Here is a 24425-nt window from a genome sequence, read left to right on the forward strand (position 1 = left end):
CGCAGCCTCCCAGCTCAAAGAGATTTGGCCCTGCCTCCCATTCCTCACTGCACTAACTGTCCCATGTCCTTTCCAGGTGTACCCCTATTGCCTGATGGTTGTGTTACCAGTGGAGGGTGTCCAGGTTCTTGGCGTCTTGAACAAAAAATTGGACAAAACGCACAAAGGAAAGAAATGAAGAAAATTATTGAAAATGAAAATATACCCCACAGTGTGGGAACAGGCTGAGCATAGGGGCTCAAAGACCCCATTATAGAATTTTTGGGGGTTTAAATACCCTCTAGAAGTTTCCATCAGTTCCTTGGTGTATGTCCTACGTAAATGAAGAGGATGAAGTAAAGCTACAAAGTCATTTACTTGGTGTACGCCATATGTAAATAAAGGATGAAGTAAAGTTACAAAGTCATTTACTCGGTGTACGCCCTATGTAAAAGAAGAGAACAGGCTGGGCGCGGTGGCTCACGCATGTCATCTCAGCACTTTGGGAGGCCAAGGCAGGTGGATCACAAGGTCAGGAGATCAAGACCATCCTGGTTAACGTGGTGAAAACCCATCTACTAAAAATACAAAAAGAAATTAGCCGGGCGTGGTGGCGGGTGCCTGTAGTCCCAGCTACTCAGGAGGCTGAGGCAGGAGAATGGCGTGAACCCATGAGGCAGAGCTTGCAGTGAGCCGAGATCGTGCCACTGCACTCCAGCCTGGGCGACAAGAGCGAGACTCTGTCTCAAAAAAAAAAAAAAAAGTAAAAGAAGAGAATGAAATAAAGTTACAAAGTCATTTACTTGGTGTGCACCCTGTGTAAATGGAGAGGATATTTCCTGTCATAGCTGGAGTGTGAATTGGGCTTATGTTCCCTGCCTCCAGACCCTATTTTCATGGCTCAGTTGGAGTGATGTCTCATCCCTCTGAATGCTGCCGAGCAGTCACCGGTTTTTCTCAGGTCATCTTCATTGGTTGAAGTTCACAACAGTGCTCTTCCCTAACTTCACGCGCTTGCCCAATTGTGTTCTTGGATTAAGTTCTTAGTCGTGAATGCTTGCCAGAAAGGTTGTGCCTTCTGGGCACCTTGGCTCACACCTGTAATCTCGGCACTCTGGGAAGCCAGGAGTTCAAGACCAGCCTGAGCAACATAGCAAGACCTTATCTCAATAAAATAAATAAAAAGGCTGGGCATGGTGGCTCACACCTGTAATCCCAGCACTTTGGGAGGCCGAGGCGGGCGGATCACCTGAGGTCAGGAGTTTGAGACCAGCCTGGCCAACTTGGAGAAACCCCGTCTCTACTAAAAATACAAAAATTAGCTGGGCATGGTGGTGCACACCTGCAGTCCCAGCTACTCAGTAGGCTGAGGCAGGAGAATTGTTTGAACCTGGGAGGCAGAGGTTGCAGTAAGCCGAGATCGTGCAAGTGCACTCTAGCTGGGGCAACAAGAGGGAAAATCTGTATCAAAAAAAAAAAAAGAAAGAAAAAAAGACAGAAAATAATAAATAATAAAATTCAAAAATAATAATAATATAAATGATAATACTAAAGGTTGTATCAAGTTATGTTTTCCTAGTAGTATGAAAGCATGACAAGGTTTCTGACCTCTTTCTGTTCCTCAAATATAGCAAAACTGGACAGTCTGTGAATGGAAAGTTCTAGCATCTGCTGACCTGACTCAGCTCAAATCCTTCAGACCTCTGAGCTGGAAGGGGCCCAGAGGTCTCCAAGGCCAGCCCCACCTCAGGTGCAGCATCCATGCTGGGGCTCTGTGGGCTGGCTGGAGCACTCAATGTTTGCTAACTGGCTCCTGTCGCCCCTCTCAGAGCTCACAGAATAAATATCATCCCTCTCCTGGGACAGCTTTTTAGGTATCTCACATGGTGTACATTTCCTTGAAAATTTTGTTAACTCTGGGAAACAATGCATAACATAAAATGTACCAGCCTAACCATTTCTTTTTTCTTTGAGATGGAATCTCGCTCTGTCACCTAGGCTGGTGTGCAATGGCACTATCTTGGCTCACTGCAACCTCCGCCTCTCGGGTTCAAGCAATTCTCCTGCCTCAGCCTCCCGACTAGCTGGGATTACAGGCACCTGCCACCATGCCCGAGTAATTTTTTGTATTTTTAATAGAGATGGGGTTTCACCATGTTGACCAGGCTGGTCTCAAACTCCTGACCTCACGTGATCCACCTGCCTCGGCCTCCCAAATTACTGAGATTATAGGCATAAGCCACCGTGCCCAGCTTTATCCTAACGATTTCTAAGAGTACAGTTCAGTAACGTAAAGTATATCCACACTGTTGCGCAGCCAGTCTCCAGAACTTTTTCATGTTGCAAAACTGAAACTCTATACCCACTGAACAACAACTCCACATGGTAGCTTTGTGAAGCTGCTGAGGAGGCATTATTCCAAAGAATTTTAATATCTCATTTCACAATGATTATTCTCACTTTACACCTGAAAAAAAAAAGATAGTGCGTTAGTCTGTTTTGCATTGCTATAAAAGAATACCTGAGGCTGGGTAATTTTTTTTTTTTTTTTTTGAGACGGGGTCTGGCTCTGTTGCCCAGGCTGGAGTGCAGTGGCATGATCTTGGCCCACTGCAACCTTTGCTTCCTGGGTTCAAGCGATTCTTGTGCCTCAGCCACCTGGGTAGCTGGGATTACAGGCATGCCCTACCATGCCTGGCTAATTTGTGTATTTTTATTAGAGATGAGGTTACACCATGTCAGTCAGGCTGGTCTCGAACTCTTGACCTCAGTAATCCACCTACCTCGGCCTCCCAAAGTGCTGGGATTAAAGACGTGAGCCACTGTGCCCAGCCATGAAGCTGAGTAATTTATAAAGAAAAGAGATTGATTTGGCTCATGGTTCTGCAGGCTGTACATGCACAGTGCTAGCATCTGTTCTGCTTCCGGTGAACCCTCAGGAAGCTTAGAAATCCTGGCAGAAGGCAAAGGGGGAGCTGGCATATCCCATGGCGACAGAGAGCAAGAGAGATGCCAGGCTCCTTTTCATAGAGAGCTGAATGCCCATGGGTTGTGACCAACTCAGCATTCCACTGAGGCTATATGATCAAACAGCAAACTGTTTATCATGAATGCAGAATGTGGGCAAACTTGCTTCTGCTCCAGCCACCAGATTTGCTGAGGGCAATCACTCCCTGGCGCTGTGCACCTTGAGGTTATCTACTGGGACATCTAGAGCCTACTGTTCAAAGAATGCAGTCTTGTGAGCCTGCTGTAAATCAAAAGCTGCTGACCGACAACCACCCCGCCCCCCTTCTCCCTATCTCCTTTACCCAATAAATATGAAGGGCTCTAAAGCTCAGGGCCCTTGTTCACCAAAAGCAAGGAGCCCCCTGACCCCTTCTTCCAAATATGCTCTTTTGTCTTTATTCTCACATTCGTCCCGCTTTGTTCAGTCCACCAAGGTCCATTCACGCATCAAAGTGGCACCCCAGAACAGGAACTCCGAGGACATGAATGAAGAAGGTCTGCTGGAGCAGAGAAGCTGAAATTGACAAGATGAATGGGGACCCTGGAATGACTCTGCTGGCAGCTGATATAAGGTCAGTGCCCTAAAGAGGTACTGATCAGTGCCCTAAAGAGGTACTGATCAGTGCCCTAAAAAGGTACTGATCAGTGCCCTAAAGAGGTACCAGGAGCAATATAAGGTCAGTGCTCTCTTAAAGAAGTACTGGGAATGGGAAGTTTTCTGAATCAGGTAACATGGGGCAGAATTTTTCTGTTGAAAAAAAATTATGTGCAGTTGTTTAAAGTTTTGTTGAAACAATCTGGTACTCAGGTTAATCCTCAGACATTAACGAAGATGCTGCTGGAGGTTATTACGCATAACCCATGGTTTCCACAGGCAGGCACTCTTGATGTAGCAAATTGGCAAAGAGCAGGAGGATTAAAACAGGCTCATCAAAAAGGTCTTAAAGTTGATTCTTCTGCTTTCTCCACTTGGAGTTTAGTTCGTACTTTCCTGCCATTATCTCTTTCTTATTCTGCTGGACAGCAGGAGTCACGTTCTGAGTCTAAAAATCTGAAAGAATGTTGTCCCACCCACAGCACCAATTGAAAATAAAAAACAGGAGAGGGAGGATAAAAATTGGCCTATACTGCCCCCTCCAGTTGCAGAAACATCTGTACTGCTTCCTTCAGTAGCAGAAATAGAGACCTCAATACAAAGAATTTTACGCTCTGCTGCCATAGCTGGAGAGCCCTTCAGACCTTGCACGTTTCCTATTTCCATAAGGCCTGATCCAAACAATCCACAGCAGTTTATGCATGAACAAACCCCACTAGAGTTTACGTTGTTGAAGGAATTAAAAACTAGTGTAATTAATAATGAGGTACAGAGCCCATTCACCTTAGGATTGTTAGAAACTGTATTTGGTGCTATGTGCCTTCTACCCTTTGATGTAAAACATTTGGCCCGCACTTGTTTGTCTGCTAGTGCATACCTGACATGGAATTTAAATTGGCAAGAAATGTGTGCAGACCAGGCTAGACAGAATCATGCTGCTGGACACAGAGACATTACAGAGGATATGCTGTTAGGTAATGGCCCTTATTCAGACCTGGAACTTCAAATGGCACTTCCAGGTGCTGCTTATCAGCAGTGTGCACAGGCTGCTAAACATGCCTGGGTCACAATTCCAGAAGAGGGAGTCCCAGTACAATCCTTTTTACATATCATGCAAGGGTCGCAGGAGCCCTATGTGCAATTTCTTGCAAGATTACAAGAGTCAGTGAAGCATCAGATTCCTCATACAGCTGCCACAGAAATGCTAACCTTAACTTTAGCTTTTGAGAATGCAAACGCAGATTGTAAATGTGCACTGGCACCTGTGAGGTGTACAAAACTTGGGAAATTTTCTCAGAACTTGTCAGGATGTAGGAACTGAGCTCCATGGCTCTGCAATTTTAGCTCAAGCAACAGCTAATTTAGTAGTTGACAAATCTAAAAGAAGCCAAGGGTCAAACCCTAAAGTGGGAAAATGTTATAACTGTGGAAAAACTGGACATTTTAAAAAGGAATGCCTTATAATGCAGTGCCCCCCCCATCCCCTCCCAGCAGAAAAAATGCCAGTACTCTGTCATTCGCTGAAACAAAGGAAATCACTGGGCTATTCAATGCCACTCAAAATTTCATCAAAACGGTACCCCCTGTCAGGAAACGAGAAGGGGGCCTGGACCTGGGCCCCTCAAACAATGAGGGCATTCCCAGTTCAGACTACAGCCCCACTTCAGGGGTGGGTCCCAGGAGGAACATTGATTCCCTCACCCCAGGAACACCAGGAAGTGCAGGATTAGATCTTCTAGTCAGAGAAAGAATTACATTAGTTGGTGGAGGCAAACCTATCAAAGTCCCCACTGGCATTTGGGGACCTTTACCAGCAGGATACATGGGACTAATTTTAGGCAAAAACGGCCTTAACTTGCAAGGCATCACTGTAGTCCCAGGAGTAGTTGACTCTGACTATGAAGGAGAGATTCAAGTAGTTTTACTGTCACAAGATCTTTGGGTTTTGGAACCGGGAGAATATATTGCTCAATTATTGCTTATTCCCTGCAAATTATACTCTTCTCCATGAAAGGAGAAATGAGGAAATAAAGGATTTGGGAGCACAACTACATGAGAAATCTATCACAACCTATAGCCTGTAATAGACCCACCTGTGTAGTACAAAGGAAAGGAAAGAAATTGTACGGGCTTATGGACACCAGAGCTGATGTGTCAGTAATATCCAGTAAGGACTGGCCTCCAGCATGGCCTCTCAGACTAACCTCTACATCCCTAGTGGGAGTAGGAGCAGCTAAAAGTGTTCAACAGAGTGCTGAGATTTTACCTTGTCTTGGTCCGGATGGACAATCATGTACTTTCCAGCCTTGTATTGCAAATACAGCTATCAATTTATGGGGTCACGACTTACTTACAGCATGGGATATGAGACTTACAAGTGAAAACTTTGATAACCCAGGATTTAAAATGTTGAAGGACATGGGATATCAGAGTGGAAAAGGTTTAGGGAAATTCCTACAAGGAAACCCTAACCCGATATCTATAACTGGAAAAACAGCAAAGGGCTAGGATGTCAGGATTTCTGATGGGGATCATTAATATATTTCTCCTCCACCCACTTACCATTAGAATGGCTTTGTGACAAACCTGTGTGTGTGGATCAATGGCCCCTAACACAGGAGATGCTAGATCAACTTCATCTGTTGGTAAAAGAACAATTGAACGCAGGACATACAGAGAAGTCAGCCCCTGGAATTCACCGGTATTTGTTATTCCAAAAAAGTCCGGAAGATGGTGACTACTGCATGATTTGAGAGCTATTAGTGCACACATTAAACCGATGGGTGCCTTACAGCAAGGTTTACCTTCCCCAGCAGCCATTTCAAGAGACTGGCCTCTTGTAGTAATAGATCTTAAGGATTGTTTCTTTACTATACCATTACACAGAAGGATAAGCCTAGATTTGCCTTCTCTGTGCCTTCTATTAATCATAGAGAACCTGTTTCTCACTATCCATGGAAAGTTTTACCTCAAGGCCTGCTTAACAGTCCTATATTATGTCAGCACTTTGTGGGAAGAGCATTAAAGGAGCCTTGAAATATGTTTCCCACTGTGTATATCATTCATTTTATGGATGATACTCTTTTGGCTACTCCTACAGATCAAATTTTACATCAGTTATTCAGAGAAACAAAACAGGCTTTAATTAAATGGAATCTCAAAATTGCTCCAGAGAAAGTGCAAACAACTTCCCCATACCAATATGTAGGAACTATTGTTATGGAGAGGAGTGTACGGCCTCAGAAAGTAGTTCTCCGTAAAGTCAGGTTACAGACTAGACTTTAAATGATTTTCAATAATTATTAGGAGATATTAATTGGTTGTGATCAATGCTAAGTAATGCAACTTACCAACTTACACATCTTTATCAAACCTTTCAAGGAGATTCTTCCTTAAATTCCCCACAGCAATTGATCAAAGAGGCAGAAGTGGAGTTACAACTTGTACAGCAGACTCAACGGCAATGATATGCCTCACGGCTACAACCACAAAAACCTTTGCTTTTGTTTGTTTTTCCTATCCCTCACTCTCCAACAGGACTTTTAAGCCAATGCTTAGACAAATCTGTAACAGTAATAGAATGGCTCTTTCTACCTAATCAAACAGTCAAAACCTTGCAAGTCTATCTTTCTTTAATTACACAAATTGTGACTGTCCAGGCAGGCATAGGTCAAAGATGCTTATGGGATATGATCCAGATAAAATTATTGTTCTTTTAGACTCTCAGCAACAGTCCGGAGCTTGGGAAATGTGACTGCCTGGCAAATCACTTTTGCAGACTTTGTGGGTGCAATAGACAACCACTATCCCTCAGACAAAATTTTGCGGTTTTATAAAGTCCATTCCTTCATTCTTCCTGTGATTACTTACCACAGCCTATTTCGGATGTCCAGACTTCGTTTACTGATGGCTCTTCTAAAGGTCATGCAGCTATTTATGGACCTAAACATACTCAAACAATAATGACCTCTGGGGTTTCAGCTCAAGGCTCAGAGTTAATTGCAGTCATTCAGCCTGCATGGTGGCACCCGCCACCACGCCCGGCTCATTTATTGTATTTTTTTTTAGTAGAGACAGGGTGTCACCGTGTTAGCCAGGATGGTCTCGATCTCCTGACCTCGTGATCCGCCCGCCTCGGCCTCCCAAAGTGCTGGGATTACAGGCGTCAGCCACCAGGCCCTGCCCGATTCAACTTATGTTGTAAGTGTAGCCAGTTGCATAGAAACTGCTACAATTAAAAATACACTAGACCCAGAACTGCTTAATTTGTTACTAAGACTTCAACAAACTATTTGCTCTCCTGCGGCTCCTTTGCATATTTCTCATATTCGCTCTCACACACAACTTCCTGGGCCACTACCTCTAGGTAATGATAGAGCAGATAAACTGATTAGCTCTGTGTTTCAGCAAGCTCAAGCCTTTCATGCGCTACTGCACCAAAATACTTCCGCCCTACTTGCATGTTCCATTTGTCTCGCAGCCAAGCTAGGGCTATAGTACAAGCCTGTCCTACTTCCCAGCATGTCCCTGGAGCCACACCTGTGGAAGATTGTAACCCACGAGGTTTGGCTCCAGATGAAATCTGGCAAATGGATGTTACACATATAGCAGCCTTTAGTAAACTTAGCTATGTTCATGTGACTATAGACACTTATTCTCATATGCTGCATGCTACATGCCAAACAGGTGAGATAGCTGGTCATATACGGCAATATTGTCTGTCATCATTTGCTCATATGGGGATACCTAAATAATTAAAAACTGACAATGGACCCGCTTATACTAGTGATGCTTTTCAAAATTCTTACAGCTTTGGGCTATAACCCATAAAAGAGGAATTCCTTATAATCCTAGAGGACAAGGAATTATAGAGTGGGCACATCAAACATTACAACGCAAGTTGAAAAAACAGAAAGGGGCTGGGTGCGGTGGCTCGCACCTGTAATCCCAGCACTTTGGGAGCCTGAGGCAGGCAGATCACGAGGTCAAGAGATCGAGACCATCTGGCCAACATGGTGAAACTCCGTCTCTACTAAAAATACAAACATTAGCTGTGCGTGGTGGTGCGTGCCTGTAGTCCCAGCTACTTGCGAGGCTGAGGCAGGAGAATCACTTGAACCTGGAAGGTGGAGGTTGCAGTGAGCCGAGATCCCACCATTGCACTCTAGCCTGGTGACAGAGCAAGACTCCATCTCAAAAAAAAAAAAAAAAAAAAAAGGGAAAAACAGAAAGGAGGGATAGAAGACCAGTTACCACCTCAAACAAAACTATATTTAATGCCTTATTTACTTTAAATTTTTTGACTCCTGGCATGGATTGTAAGACTACAGCAGAAATACATTGGCAAGTGTTAGAGGAAAAGAGAAAAGTTTATCTGAAAGTATTATGGAAATCCCCAGTAAAAGGGATGAGAGTATGCTTGTCCAGGAGATGGACAAACCGTGTGTGTGGGTGCCCTCAAGGTGCATGCGACCATGGAACAGGAGACTAGAGGAACCCAGGGTGGCCAACTATGGGCCCAGTCCCTCTGGTACAAGCCATGAGCCAGCTGAGCCTGAGTGCAAAGATGGAGAGAAGGCCGACCAGAGTCACGAGGACATCAACTCCCATAACCTGGGGGCAACTCAAGAATACCACGCAGGAAGCTGAGAAACTACTGGAGCATCAAGGCCAGGCAAAAACCCGATTCCATGTTCTTGGCCATGTTAGCCATAATGTCCTGTGCAGTATGTTTACCCTGTGCAGAGGCAAAAACATATTGGGCATATGTTCCCAATCTCCCAGTAGTGCAACCTATACTTTGGAGTGACACTCCTCCTGAGATTTATCATGATCAGGGATTGTGGGCTCCAGGACCCCTAACTCCCCCGACATAGAACAGTTAGGCTCTCAGAACATCATTAATTATAGCGCCCCACTAGAAGGACTCCCTTTGTGTATCACTACAAAGACATTGCTCAACCATAGCTGTCTTATAATTCAAGCTCAAGAAAGGTTGAGTCATTATGGAAAAGTCATGTACCTATTAAGTCTTGGTTCTATTAATGTAACTGGTGTGCTAACCAACCATTCCCAGCCCAATCGCCCTAATTGTGCTGACTATATGGAATGGATTCCCTTTGATAGTTCCTACCCACCCCCATGGACCCAGTATCTTGGCCCACTGGCTAGAAAACAATCTATGGTGAGTGGAGACATTGTGGATTGGGGACCTAAAGGTCAACTATATGGAAAACATGAAAATCAGAAATCATGGCACAAACTTCGCTGGCATGGGTGGCAAGCTTTTAATGCTTCTTCTTTATACCGCACCGGGATCCAATCCCAGTCTGCCACCCAGATTGCTTGGCATGGAGCAGGCTTTAGCCCGCCTCTTCCTCAGCGGCATTATCTAGGGAGGAAAGGACCAATTCAAGAGACATTATGGAAGGCAGCACTCTCATTTATGCATGGCAGCATCTGGGATGGGATACTATCCAATAATAGCAATAGTAAGCAACACAGTCTTAATGTTACGTTTGTAAAGAATATCACCACTCGATGTATAGTTTGTGTTTTTAATCCTTGTCTTTTTGGCAGCTAAGAAGGACCAGCTCCAGGTAAACAATACCCAGTTGACCTGTAAATCTTGCCAGTTATATCACTGCATTAATCATAGCGCCCTGCACACACATAATATCTCTACTTTGATTATTTCGGGTTGCATCCCTGGGCTATGGATTCCTGTTAATCTGTCTGAGCCTTGGGCTACCACCCCTGCTTTGCACTTCATGAAACAACTTTTAACTCATCTTACTCATTGTGTCCATAAAGCCTTAGGCATCATAATTTTTGTTATTGTTTCCTTGGTCACATTAATAACTTCTGTCGTGATGTCCTCTGTAACTTTGCATAGTTCTATTCAAACAACTCAGTACGTGGAAAACTGGATGCGTACAGCCAACCAAGTGTGGCTGCTTCACAATAAAATTAACACTGAGTTACAAACTGAAGTGGCAATGTTGAAATCCATGATTCTATGGTTAGAAGAACAAGTACAAAGCTTGCAATTGCAACAGCAATTGCACCATCATTTTAATCACACTCATATTTGTGTAACCAACTTAGAATATGACCAAAGTGAGTATCCGTGGAACCTCGTGAAAGCCCATTTGCAGGGAGCTTGCACATCCAACATCACCTTTGATATTGGTCAATTACAAAACAAAATTCTTGATTTAAATAAACAAACTCAAGAGTTTCAGCCTTCTTTAGAAGACTAAACCGAATTCCAGCAAGGCCTGGAGAGCCTCAACCCTTGGACCTATCTAGAGCACCTCATTAACATCTTATATGTAGTCCTTGCAATAATGTTGTTTTTTTCTCTGTCTTCTATTCACAGTCTGTAAAACTGGATGGACCGCCAATCAGAAAATGTGAGCTGCCCAGCCTGGCCTTACATTCTTTCAATTAATTCATAAACAGAAAGGGGGAAGTGTAGAGAGCCAAATGCCCATGGGTCGTGACCAACTCAGCATTCCACTGAGGCTATATGATCAAACAGCAAACTGTTTATCATGAATGCAGAATGTGGGCAAACTCACTTCTGCTTTAGCCGCCAGAAGGTTTGCTGAGGGCAATCACACCCTGGCGCTGTGCACTTTGAGGTTATCTACTGGGACATCTAGAGCCTACTGTTCAAAGAATGCAGTCTCGCGAGCCTGCTGTGACTCAGGCTGCTGACCAACAACCACCCTGTCTTCTTCCCTATCTCCTTTACTCAATAAATACAAAGGGCTCTAAAGCTCAGGGCCCTTGGTCACTAGAAGCAAGGAGCCCCCTGGCCCCTTCTTCCAAATATACTCTTTGGTCTTTATCTTTATTCCTGCGTTCGTCCCCCTTTGTTCAGTCCAACAGAGATAGGTCCACCTCACCTTTTAAACAACCAGCTCTTGCGTGAACTCATTACCATGGGGGAGGACACCAAGTCATTCATGAGGGATCCACCCCCGTGATCCTAACACCTCACACCTTGCCCCACCTCCAACACTGAATATTACATTTTAACATGAGATTTTGAGGGGATACATATCCAAACTTTATCAGAGAGGTGACTTCAAATGTTCAGGTGCATGACATTTTGATATAGCTTTAAAAATAAGCTATTAGGTCTGTGCAGTGTCTCATGCCTGTAATCCTAGCACTTGAGAGGCCAAGCCAGCAGGATGACTTGAGGCCAGGAGTTCGAGATCAGCCTGAGCAACACAGCAAGACCCCATCTCTCTCTCTCTCTCTCAAGAAAAAAAAAAAAAGAAAAAAATACATATGCATGGTAGTGCATGCCTATAATCCCAGCTACTCAGGAGGCTGAGTTGGGAGGATCGCTTGAGACCAGAAGTTCAAGACCAGCCTAAACAACACAGTAAGATCCCATCTCTACAAAAAATAAGCCATTAGACTCTCGGCTTATTATTATTATTATTATTGCCAGGTATCCTCACTGTTACTCCTGGCATGGAAGATATAGTAGGAGTCATAGATGGCTGTAGGTCAGGTGCTGTCTCACAGGTAAACCACATATCACCAGGCATCACATCTATGCTCTCACTCTAGTGTATGTATATTGTAACCCCTTCTATGTACCAAAGCAGGAGGATCACTTCAAGCCAGGAGCTGAAGACCAGCCTGAGCTATATATTGAAACCCTGACTCTCCAAAAAGAATTAGCTGAGTGTGCTTGTAGTACCTGCTATTTGGGAGGCTGAGGCAGAAGAATCACCTGAGCCTAGGAGGTAGAGGCTACAGTGAGCTATGATCGCACCACTGCACTCCAGCCTGGATGACAGAGTGAGACCCTGTCACTAAAAAAAATAAAAAATAAAAATATTTTTAAAAAGCTCTTGAGAAGACTCTAAGTACAGTTCCTGGCATGTAGTGGGTGCACAGTTAATACTTCTTCTTGGGGCCACAGGATTGGGCATCACATTTACATTTCACTGAAACTTTCTTTACCATCTGTATCTATTTGCTTTTCAAAAATGTAAATAAAATCAATACAAATGAACAAAGGTCAGTTCTGTTTTATCCTTCACAGAATAAGCCAAATGAGAGTTGGAAGTGACTTCAGAGACTGTGAGGAAATGGAAGCTTAGAGGTTGTGTGGTTTGCACAAGTTCCCCTGACCAGCTCTGGGACCCTGTTTTTTTTTTTTTTCAGTTGAAGTGAAATTCACATAACATAGAATTTACTTTTTTTTTTTTTTGAGACACAGTCTTTCTGTGTCACCCAGGCTGGAGTGCAGTGGCACAATCTTGGCTAACCGCAACCTCTGCCTCCCAGGTTCAAGTGATTCTCCTGCCTCAGCCTCCCAAGTAGCTGGGCATGTGCTACCAAGCCCAGCTAATTTTTTGTATTTTTAGTAGAAATGGGGTTTCATCATGTTGGCCAGGCTGGTCTCGAACTCCTGGCCTCAGGCAGTCCACCTGCTTCAGTGTCCCAAAGTGTTAAGATTACAGGCATGAGTCATGGCACCTGGCCACTTTTTTTTTTTTTTTTTTTTTTTTGAGACAGAGTCTCGCTCTGTCACCCAGGTGGAGTGCAGTGGTGCGATCTCGGCTCACTACAACCTCCGCCTCCCGGGTTCAAGCAATTCTCCTGCCTCAGCCTCCCGAGTAGCTGGGATTACAGGTGCCAGGCACCATGCCCGGCTAATTTTTGTATTTTGGGTAGAGATGGGGTTTAACCATGTTGGCCAGGCTAGTCTCGAATTGTTGACCTCATGTGATCCGCCCACCTCGGCCTCCCAAAGTGTTGGGATTACGGGCGGAAGCCACTGTGCCCGGCCTGAATTTACTGTTTTTAAGTGAGCAATTTGGTTGCATTTAGTAAATTCACAATGCTGTACAGCCACCACCTGTATCTGGTTCCAAAACATTTTCATCACCCCAAAAAGGCACCCCACCCATTAGCAGTCACTCCCCATTGGTCCCTTCTCAGGGCCCCCAGCAATCAACTTTCTCTATATATAGATTTGCCTATTCTGGACATTTCCTATAAGTGAAATCATACAGTCCTTCTCCTTTTGTGTCTGGCTTCTTTCACTCAGCATCATGTTTTCAAGGTTCACCCACATTGCAACATGCATCAGCACTTCCTTCCTTTTTATGGCTAAATAATATTCCATTGCATGGATATGTCACATTTTGTCTGTCCATTCATCTATTGATGGACATTTGGGTTGATTCCACCTTTGAGCAGTCATGAATAGTGCTGCTATGAAGGTTCGTGTACAAGTTTTTGTTGGGAGTCCGTTTTCAATTCTTTCGAGTCTGTGATCCTGGTCTTTGATTCCCTCATTACACTGCCTGCCAAATATACAGCCAAATTGTATGCAACACTGTTGGAAGGACACCGGTGGGAGGGACTGTCCTGTTACTTCTTGGAGAAATAGCATCTTAGTTCAATGTGTGTCCCACAAGGTGGCGCCCACACTTATGAAGCTTCTCCGGGCTGAAGGAAAAGCTCTCTGTGCCCTCTGTGCAGCCAGAAGTGGAGGCTCTACCCAGAAGCAGCGGCTTTACACCTAATACTCCTGTGATTGACCCATATCCAAATACCCAGAGAGATTAGGTGGTTCATCACCTGGGAGCTTTGTTTTTACTTCAGACAGCTGCTTAAGGTTCTAATGTCACTAAAAGTGCAAGGAGATTAATGTGTCTAGGATGTCAAAATCAACATGATAGACATTTCTTCATATTTCCTTTCTTATCCGTTGGTTAAAAGAGCCAATTCTCTCACAGTTACAGTGAGTACAGCAGTCAAGAAATATTATCTCTACTTTTTCCAATTCACCCCTACCAAGGGTCTTTGCAGTATTCTTTTCTTGTATTTTGTGGTTTTTTCAGAGATGGGGTCTCATTCTGGGTTGCAGTGAAGTGGCACGATCATAGCTCACTGCAGCCTCGACCTGCTGGGCTCAAGTGATCCTCCTACCTCAGCCTCCAGAGTAGCTGGGACCACAGGCACACATCACCACACCCGGCTAATTTTTGTATTTTTTTATAGAGATGGGGTTTCACCATATTGGCCAGGCTGATCTTGAACTCATGGGCTGAAGCAAATCACCCACCTCAGCTTCCCAAAGTGCTGGGATTGCAGGCATGAGCCACAGTGCCTGACCTAAAATATTCTTTTTTTTTTTTTGAGACGGAGTCTTGCTCTGTCGCCCGGGCTGGAGTGCAGTGGCCAGATCTCAGCTCACTGCAAGCTCCGCCTCCCGGGTTCACGCCATTCTCCTGTCTCAGCCTCCTGAGTAGCTGGGACTACAGGCGCCCACCACCACGCCCGGCTAGATTTTTGTATTTTTAGTAGAGACGGGGTTTCACCGTGTTAGCCAGGATGGTCTCGATCTCCTGACCTCGTGATCTGCCCGTCTCAGCCTCCCAAAGTGCTGGGATTACAGGCTTGAGCCACCGCGCCCGGCCTAAAATATTCTTAAATGATGTACTCTCCATACACAGAAAATCTTCCTAGAAGTAATCTCATCCTATATAATGAGATGAGGGTTAAGCTTGTGATAAAGTTAGGCATAAGGAGGGTATCACCCTAAATCCTGAGTAGTTAAAGAGGAGTTTGCTGTAGTTTGGGGAGTATATTGAAAATACATTGTCGGCCGGGCACGGTGGCTCACGCTTGTAATCCCAGTACTCTGGGAGGCAGAGGTGGGTGGATTACCTGAGGTCAGGCCTTCAACACCAGCCTGGCCAACATAGCAAAACCCCGTCTCTACTAAAAATACAAAAATTAGCTGGGCATGGTAGTGCATACCTATAATCCCAGCTACTCAAGAGGCTGAGGCAGGAGAATTGCTCCAACCTAGGAGGCAGAGGTTGCAGTGAGCCAAGATCATGTCACTGCACTCCAGCCTGGGCGACAGACTGAGACTCAGTCTCAAAAAAAAAAAAAAAAAAAATACATTGTCAAGACTGTCAAATCAGAGAGTGGTGTTTTACATGATGGTAGAGACTGCTGATTGCCCTCTTGAACCCAGCTTCCATTTCTTCTTTTTCTTATTTTATTTATATTTTGAGACAGAGTTTCACTCTTGTTGCCCAGGCTGGAGTGCAATGAAGCAATCTTGACTCACCGCAACCTCTGCCTCCCAGGTTCAAGCGATTCTCCTGCCTTAGCCTCCCGAGTAGCTGGGATTACAGGCATGCACCACCGTGCCCAGTGAGTTGTTTTTTTTTTTTTGTATTTTCAGTAGAGATGCGGTTTCTCCCTGTTGGTCAGGCTGGTCTGGAACTCCTCCCAACCTCAGGTGACCTGCCCGCCTTGGCCTCCCAAAGTGCTGGAATTATAGGCGTGAGCCACTGTGTCTGGCCTTTGACAGGTATCTTGACTAGAGGAAGATAGTGTTCTGGGTGGGAGACCCAAGAGGTCTGATTACTGAAGATACAGATCTCACTTAAACTGAGTAAACTGACATCTGGTTTCCAAATCAATCTATTATGAAATTGGCCAATGTCACTTCTATTTGGCCTGATCAAGTTTTTACTAAGAACTGAACTGGGCACAGTGGCTCACGCCTGTAATCCCAACACCTTAGAAGGCTGAGGCGGGAGGATCACTTGAGTCCAGCAGTTTGAAAACAGCCTGGGCAACATAACAAAACCCCATCTCCACAAAAAAATACAAACATTAGCCCAAGGAGCTGAGGCAGGAGGATCTCTTGAGCCCAGGAGGTTGAGGCAGCAGTGAGCTATGATTGTGCTACTGCACTCCAGCGTGGAAGACAGAGCAAGACCCTGTCTCAAAAAAAAAAAAAAAAACTGAGAACACTGGACATTTAGTGTCTCTTTTCTGGCTTACCTCTCCCCTCTCTTGGGCATCATGTTTAGGTTTTGTCTCTAGAGCACATCTCAGAGCCTACTACGGGTAAACAGGCCAGAAGTTAAATGCATGAAACATTCAAGCACATTCTTATTGGTGTAATTAAAATAAAAAACTAAATACAAGAAACAGAAGCTGTTTACCCACAGCGGAGGAGGAGCAGAAATCATACCCAGTGTGCCATATCATTACTGCCTGCCAGCGTTTCCTTGGGCTATTTTATTATTTTTGTCGAGATGGAGTCTCACTCTGACTCCCAGTCTCGAGTGCAGTGGCACGATCTCTACTCACTGCAACCTCCATCTCCCAGGTTCAAGCAATTTTCCTGCCTCAGCCTCCCAAGTAGCTTGTAAGTGCCAGCCACCATGCCTGGCTACTTTTTGTATTTTTAGTAGAGACAGGGTTTCACTGTGTTGGCCACGATGGTCTCAAACTCCTGACCTCGAGTGATCTACCTGCCTCAGCTTCCCAAAGTGCTGGGATTACAGGGGTGAGCCACCACGCCCAGCCTTCCTTTGGTTATTGAGATGGACAAAGAGTTACCTAGTAAGTTAAGAGCAGCTTGTTTTTAATGAATCTTAGCCCAGAATACAAAGCAGGGTGTAGCAGTTGCCTTCATGCTGATATAATTGTAAACAATGGCTTTCTCTTCCCCTATAAACTCAAGTTACAGGAAGCGTTTCAGAGAGAGGATAAGACATTTGAATCCATTTTTTAAAAATGCACCCTGAAAGCTAGCAGTATTGTTGTCATTTAAAAGGTTTCTCATAGGTTTCTCTTACACTCAGCCAACCCACCACGTTTATCAATTCAAATTCTAGAACTTTCTTGACCCAAGAGATTTTGTAGGAAGAATTTCTCTTTTCAGATATTCAGCACGCAAGGATCATTTTTCTTGGTTTTGTCACTGATCTTGCTGAACTTTCCATCAATGGCTGAGGGAGGAAGCCCACATGGTTCTTATGAGTTCTTCTGAGGCACTTTGATTGTGATCTGTAAGGGGGACAGAGAACTGTTAGATCTTCCTGTTTGCCTGTGATCTGTAGGCACCCTCAGCTAGTTGCTGACTGAGTGTGAGCAGAAAGGGCTTTTCTTTTTTTTCCCCCAGGCTGGAGTATAGGAGTGCAATCACAGCTCACTACAGCCTTGACCTCCTGGCTCAAGCGATCCTCCCACCTCAGCCTCCCAAGTAGCTAGAACTACAGGCATTCACCGTAACACCCAGCTAAATTTTTGTATTTTTATTAGAGATGGGGTCTCACTATGTTGCCCAGGCTTGTCTTGAACTCCTGGGCTCAAGTGTTCTGCCTGTCTGGGCCTCCCAAAGTGCTGAGATTACAGGCGTGAGCCACCACACGTGGCCTGTAACTACGATTTTGATGAACAGTTATAGGCCAATGATGCCAGAATTTCTATTTCAAATCTGGGTCTTGCCCCTGGAGCTCCAAGCCCATCTCCCTAGATGTGTTCTCCACATCACCTCTTGGGTTTGGACAGGTACCTCAAACACAACCCTAAAGAGAACCACAGTACTTCAGTGTTCTCTATCATAGGACTGGCGTCACCACTTAACCCCTCCTTGGAAATCTGGGTGCCATCTTTGATTCCTAGTTTTGCTTTTCCTCTCCATATCCAGAGTCACCAATCCTACTCCTGGCTTCCCGTCACATATACCCTCTTTTCTCCACCTGCACTGCACCACTCCAATCCAGACCACCATCATCTTTTTCCTTGGAGCAGTCTCCTGACAGCTCCCTCATTCCCCCCTCTTACCAGATGGTCCATTCTCCCTATGGCAAGCAGAGTGAGGTTTCTTTTTTTTTTTTTTTTTGAGATGGAGTCTCACTCTGTTGCCCAGGCTGGAGTGCAATGGCACGATCTCGGCTCACTGCAACCTCCGCCTCCCAGGTTCAAGCAATTCTCCTGTCTCAGCCTCCCGAGTAGGTGGCAATACAGGCACCTGCAACCAAGCTCGGCTAATTTTTGTATTTTTAGTAGAGATGGGGTTTCATCTTGTTGGTCAGGCTGGTCTCGAACTCCTGACCTAGGCGATTCACCTGCCTCGGCATCCCAAAGTGCTGGGATTACAGGCGTGAGCCACGGTGCCTGGTAGCTTTCTTAAAATTTTTTTTTTTTTTTTTTTTTTTTTGAGACGGAGTCTCGCTCTGTAGCCCGGGCTGGAGTGCAGTGGCCGGATCTCAGCTCACTGCAAGCTCCGCCTCCCGGGTTTACGCCATTCTCCTGCCTCAGCCTCCCGAGTAACTGGGACTACAGGCGCCTGCCACATCGCCCGGCTAGTTTTTTTGTATTTTTTTAGTAGAGACGGGGTTTCACCGTGTTAGCCAGGATGGTCTCGATCTCCTGACCTCGTGATCCACCCGTCTCAGCCTCCCAAAGTGCTGGGATTACAGGTTTGAGCCACCGCGCCCGGCCGCTTTCTTAAATTTTTAAACAATTTTCTTGAGATATGATTTACGCACAATCAAGTGTAATAATTGCTTTTAGAATATTTTAAGTTGTGCAATCATCATCATACTCCAATTTTAGAACATCTGCATTATCTCCAAAAGCAATCTTGCACCCATGAACAGCCACTCCCCATTCCCCATGCCCTGAACAACCAGTAATAAGTTTCTGTCTCTACAGATTAAGCAGAGCAATCTTTTAAAAATACAAATTGAGCAGGCCAGGCACAGTGATTCACACCTGTAATCCCAGAACTTTGGGAGGCCGAGGTGGGTAGATCACTTGAGGTCAGGAGTTCAAGATCAGCCTGGCCAACATGGTGAAACCCCATCTCTACAAATACAAAAAATCAGCCAGGTGTGGTGGCAGGCGCCTGTAATCCCAGCTACCCAAGTGGCTGAGGCATGAGAATCCCTTGAGCCCGGGAGGCGGAGGTTGCAGTGAGCCAAGATCATGCCACTGCATTCCAGCCTGGGCAACAGAGTGAGACTCTGTCTCAGAAAAAAAAAAAATTGAGCCACATAATTCTTCTACTAAAAATGCTCCCATAGCTGAGATCAAACTCCATTATCAAAGACATCAAACCCCACATCATGGCCAACAAGGGCCAGTGTATTCTGGCCCTGCTCTCTCCCCACTAACCACTACATCTTCCACCACCAGCAACCTTCCTGCAGTTCCTGGAAGAGCCGTATTTCTTGCCATCACAGCTCTTCCAGAGGTCATGCTCTTTGTCTAGAACGTTATTCTCTTCCTCGCTTCACCAAATCAACTTCCACTCATCCTTCAGGTATATCAGCTTGGATACCACCCTGTCATGTGGCCATCCTGGACGTCGCCTCCTTAACACTAGTCATGTGCCAAAATTTAAGAGTCTCCATCAACTGAAGTTGGACCTTTTATCCAATGCCATAACTCAAAGCCCAGCACAGGCTGTCCACCCACATGGCCATCTCTTGCTGCTGTGGGCTCTGCTCGGGCAGTGGATGAAGTGTACATGCTGGGAAGTGGGCAGGGCATACAGGAAACAAGACTGGCTGTGAGCTGGTCTTTGTCATAGCTTTACGGTTGGGACACAGAGGCTCATTCTACTGTTTTGTTTGTTTGTTTGTTTTTTGAGACAGAGTCTTGCTCTGTTGCCCAGGCTGGAGTATAGTGGCATGATCTCAGCTCACTGCAACCTCTGCCTCCCAGGTTCAGACAACTCTTGTCTCAGCCTCCTAAGTAGCTGGGACCACAGAAGCCTGTCACTAGCCTGGCCAATTTTTGCATTTTTAGTAGAGATGGGGTTTCACCATGTTGACCAGGCTGGTCTCGAATTCCTGACCTCAAGTGATCCGCCCACCTCGGCCTCCCAAAATGCTTGGGATTACAGGCATGAGCCACCATGCCTGGCCTCATTCTACCATTATACCTATTCTTTGCACATAGATTGGAAAGTTTCCACATTAAACAAGCAAACACGTTTAGTTGATTCCAGTGAGCTATTCAGAAACACAGGGTGTGTCCTCGGCCTCTCCAGTCTCAGGCTTGGCAATGTAGACCTGAATGAGTCCTGTTTGCCTTTTCTCACCTGCTCCACAGCTGGCAGGCTTGCCATGAGCCTCCTCTTTTCCAATCCTGGAAAGGCCAGCTCAATCCATTTACCTCTTCCTTAAACATCACTTGTGCTTATGTTTTCTGGTTAAACTATAATTAGTATTCACGGTAGATAGAAAATCATTTTCACTTTAGTGTATTTCCCTGTTTTTTTTTTTTTTCTAGACAGAGTCTCGCTCTGTCACCCAGGCTGGAGTGCAGTGGCGTGATCTTGGCTAACTGCAAGCTCCATCCCCCAGGTTCACACCATTCTCCCGCCTCAGCCTCCGGAGTAGCTGGGACTACAGGCTCCCACCACCACACCTGGCTAATTTTGTTTTTGTGTTTTTAATAGAGATGAGGTTTCACCATGTTAGCCAGGATGGTCTCAATCTCCTGACCTCGTGATCTGCCCACCTCAGCCTCCCAAAGTACTGGGATTACAGGTGTGAGCCACTGCACCTGGCCTGTTTTGTTTTTTTTTGGGTCTCCCTCTGTCGCCAGGCTGGAGTGCAGTGGTGAGATCTTGGCTCACTGCAACCTCCACCTCCCGGGTTCAAGCGATTCTCCCGCCTCAGCCTCCCAAGTAGCTGGGACTATAGGTGCGCACCGCCACGCCCAGCTAATTTTTGTATTTTTAGTAGAGACAGGGTTTCACCATGTTGGCCAGGACGGTCTCGATCTCTTGACCTCATGATCCACCCACTTCGGCCTCCCAAAGTGCTTGGATTATAGGTGTAAGCCACTGCGCCTGGCCATTTTGTTTTTAATTAGATGGTATCTCGCTACATTGCCAAATTAGTCTCTTATGAAATTAGCAAACACGGCTGGGCGCGGTGGCTCAAGCCTGTAATCCCAGCACTTTGGGAGGCCGAGGCGGGCGGATCACGAGGTCAGGAGATCGAGACCATCCTGGCTAACACGGCGAAACCCCGTCTCTACTAAAAAAATACAAAAAACTAGCCGGGCGAGGTGGCGGGCGCCTGTAGTCCCAGCTACTCGGGAGGCTGAGGCAGGAGAATGGCGTAAACCCGGGAGGCGGAGTTTGCAGTGAGCTGAGATCTGGCCACTGCACTCCAGCCTGGGTGACAGAGCGAGACTCCTTCTCAAAAAAAAAAAAAAAAAAAGAAATGGGCAAACACAACTCTTAATTTGGCCTGTCCAAGTTTTTCAACTTACAGAACTGAGAGCCTGGCTGGGTGTGGTTGCTCATGCCTATAATCCCAGCACTTTGGGACCAAGGCAGGAGAATCGCTTGAGCCCAGGAGATTGAGACCAGCCTGGGTAACATAGTGAGATCCCATCTCTATAAAAAGTAAAAAAATTAGTCGGGAATGGGCGATGCACACCTGTAGTCCCAGCTACTTGGGAGACTGAGATGCGAGGATCACTTCAGCCCAGGAGGTGGAGGCTGCAGTGAGCTGTGATGGCACCAGTGCACTCCAGCCTGGTGATTCCAATCCTGGAAAGCCTTCTCAACCCATTTTCCAGGCTGGCTTCAAACTTGTGGCTCAAGCGATCCTCCCACCTTGGCCTCCCAAGAAGCTGGAACTAAAGGCATGCACCACCACACTCCACTTTTTCCTGTCTTTTTTTATATTTATAAGTAAATGTATCTGAGTATCTATGTACATATACTCCAAAAGTTGAGCTTATACTGAATATATATTAGTTTGTATACTGTTTTTACTTTAAAGGCTAAGCATTTCCCATATCAAATATTCTACAAAAACATCTGTAACAGATACCTGTTACTCCTTGAATGGGGTGTTCCATAATTTATTGGGCATTAAGGTTACATCTGATTTTCCCCTCTTAGAGATAAAGCAGTGAAGAACATTTATGGAAGGAACGCTTTCTTTTATTTCTGATGAGTCCTTCAGGCTCTATTCCAATCATTGAAGTTGCAAATCAAAGGAGATGGATATGGTTATGGGCCTTGATATCTCATGCCTAATAGCTTATTTTTTTATTATTTATTTTTAAATATTTTTATTACTGTGGGAATTGCTCCATTCCAACCTAATAGCTCTTTTTTTTTTTTTTTTTTTTTTTTTTTTTTTTTTTTTTTTTTTTGAGATGGGGTCTCGCTCTGTTACCCAGGCTGGAGTGCAATGGCACAATCTCAGCTTACTGCAACCTCCGCCTCCCAGGTTCAAATGATTCTCCTGCCTCAGCCTCCCAAGTAGCTGGGATTACAGGCGCACACCACCATGTCTGGCTAATTTTTGTAGTTTTAGTAGAGACGAGGTTTCACCATGTTGGTCAGGCTGATCTTGAACTCCTGACCTCGTGATCCACCCGCACTGGCCTCCCAAAGTGCTGGGATTACAGGTGTGAGCCACGGCGCCTGGCCAGCTGATTCTTACTAGAAGCTTTTCCTCTTCGCCTCACCCCCTGAGGTCTCTCCCTCTTTTCAGACTCTATAGGCCTTGGCATATAACGAAGCCCAGCAAATGACCACATAGGGCTTGTTGCGCACGTCCCTCGGTATTTCTCACAGGACAGAGCAGAGGCTGGGTCTTTTTTTTTTTTTTTTTGAGGCGGAGTCTCGCTCTGTCGCCCAGGCTGGAGTACTGTGGCCGGATCTCAGCTCACTGCAATCTCCGCCTCCCGGGTTCATGCCATTCTCCTGCCTCAGCCTCCCGAGTAGCTGGGACTACAGGCGCCCGCCACGTCGCCTGGCTAGTTTTTTGTATTTTTTAGTAGAGACGGGGTTTCACCGTGTTAGCCAGGATGGTCTCGATCTCCTGACCTCGTGATCCGCCCGTCTCGGCCTCCCAAAGTGCTGGGATTACAGGCTTGAGCCACCGCGCCCGGCCCAGAAGCTGGGTCTTTACCGTCTCTTGTCACTTCTCAGGCTTAAAATGGGAAATTAGTGGGAAACGCTGATGGCCTCAAGCATGAGGGAGAGGCCAAAAGGTAGCCTGCCCAGCAGACCCTAAACCCCTGGCAGGCCCCGAGACCCCAACAGACCCCAATCCCCCAGCAGGCTCTGAGCCACCAGCAGACCCTGAACCCCCAACAGGCCCTGAGCCCCCCGCAGGTCCCACACTCACAGTTTTCACTTCAGTGTATGCCTGCAGGCCGTACTCGCCCAGCTCCCGGCCACTGCCCGACATCTTGTAGCCGCCAAAGGGTGACTGGGCTCCAAACACATCATAGCAGTTGACCCTGTAATTTGAAATGAGATTGCAGAAGTCACTCTTGGGGGTTATGGATTACGCTCCCAGGATCCCCTGTATTGCCCCAAAGTCTGTATTTTATTTTTAACTTAAAAAAATTTTTTTTTTTTGAGATGTAATCTTTCTCTGTTGCCCAGGCTGGAGTTGCCATGGCATGATCTCGGCTCACTGCAACCTCCACATCTGGGGTTCAAGAGATTCTCCTGCCTCAGCTTTCCGAGTAGCTGGACTACAGGCATGTGCAAACACGTCTGGAAATAACTTTTTTTTTAAGCGACGGGGTCTCACTATGTTATCTAGGCTGTTCTCCAACTCCTGGCTTCCAGTGATCCCCCTGCCTCAGCCTCCCAAGTTGCTAAGACTACAGGAATGTGCCACCATGCCTGGCTAATTTTTTTTTTTTTTTTTTTTTTTTTGAGACGGAGTCTCGCTCTGTCGCCCAGGCTGGAGTGCAGTGGCCGGATCTCGGCTCACTACAAGCTCTGCCTCCCAGGTTTACGCCATTCTCCTGCCTCAGCCTCCCGAGTAGCTGGGACTACAGGTGCCCGCCACCTCGCCCGGCTAGTTTTTTGTATTTTTTAGTAGAGACGGGGTTTCACCAGGTTAGCCAGGATGGTCTCTATCTCCTGACCTCGTGATCCCCCAATCTCGGCCTCCCAAAGTGCTGGGATTACAGGCTTGAGCCACCACGCCCGACCTTAATTTTTTTATCTTTTATTTTTTGTAGTGATGGGGTCTCACTA

At 45.8% G+C, this 24425-nt stretch overlaps 1 protein-coding gene across 1 annotated transcript in view; it reads right to left on the reverse strand.

Moving 5' to 3' along the window:
- Positions 1-17004: 17004 nt before the first annotated feature.
- ALDH2 (aldehyde dehydrogenase 2 family member) overlaps positions 17005-24425 on the reverse strand; it is a 43527-nt gene continuing 36106 nt past the window's right edge. The window contains exons 12-13 of the mRNA XM_010378906.2: positions 23557-23671; positions 17005-17446 (exon numbers count right to left, since the gene is read on the reverse strand). Of these exons, the coding sequence (XP_010377208.1) occupies positions 17414-17446; positions 23557-23671 (148 nt within the window). The 3' untranslated portion in view covers positions 17005-17413. The remainder of the gene's footprint in view (positions 17447-23556; positions 23672-24425) is intronic.

This window comes from Rhinopithecus roxellana, chromosome 10 (genome assembly GCF_007565055.1).
Source record: "Rhinopithecus roxellana isolate Shanxi Qingling chromosome 10, ASM756505v1, whole genome shotgun sequence".
Classification (NCBI taxonomy): domain Eukaryota; kingdom Metazoa; phylum Chordata; class Mammalia; order Primates; family Cercopithecidae; genus Rhinopithecus; species Rhinopithecus roxellana.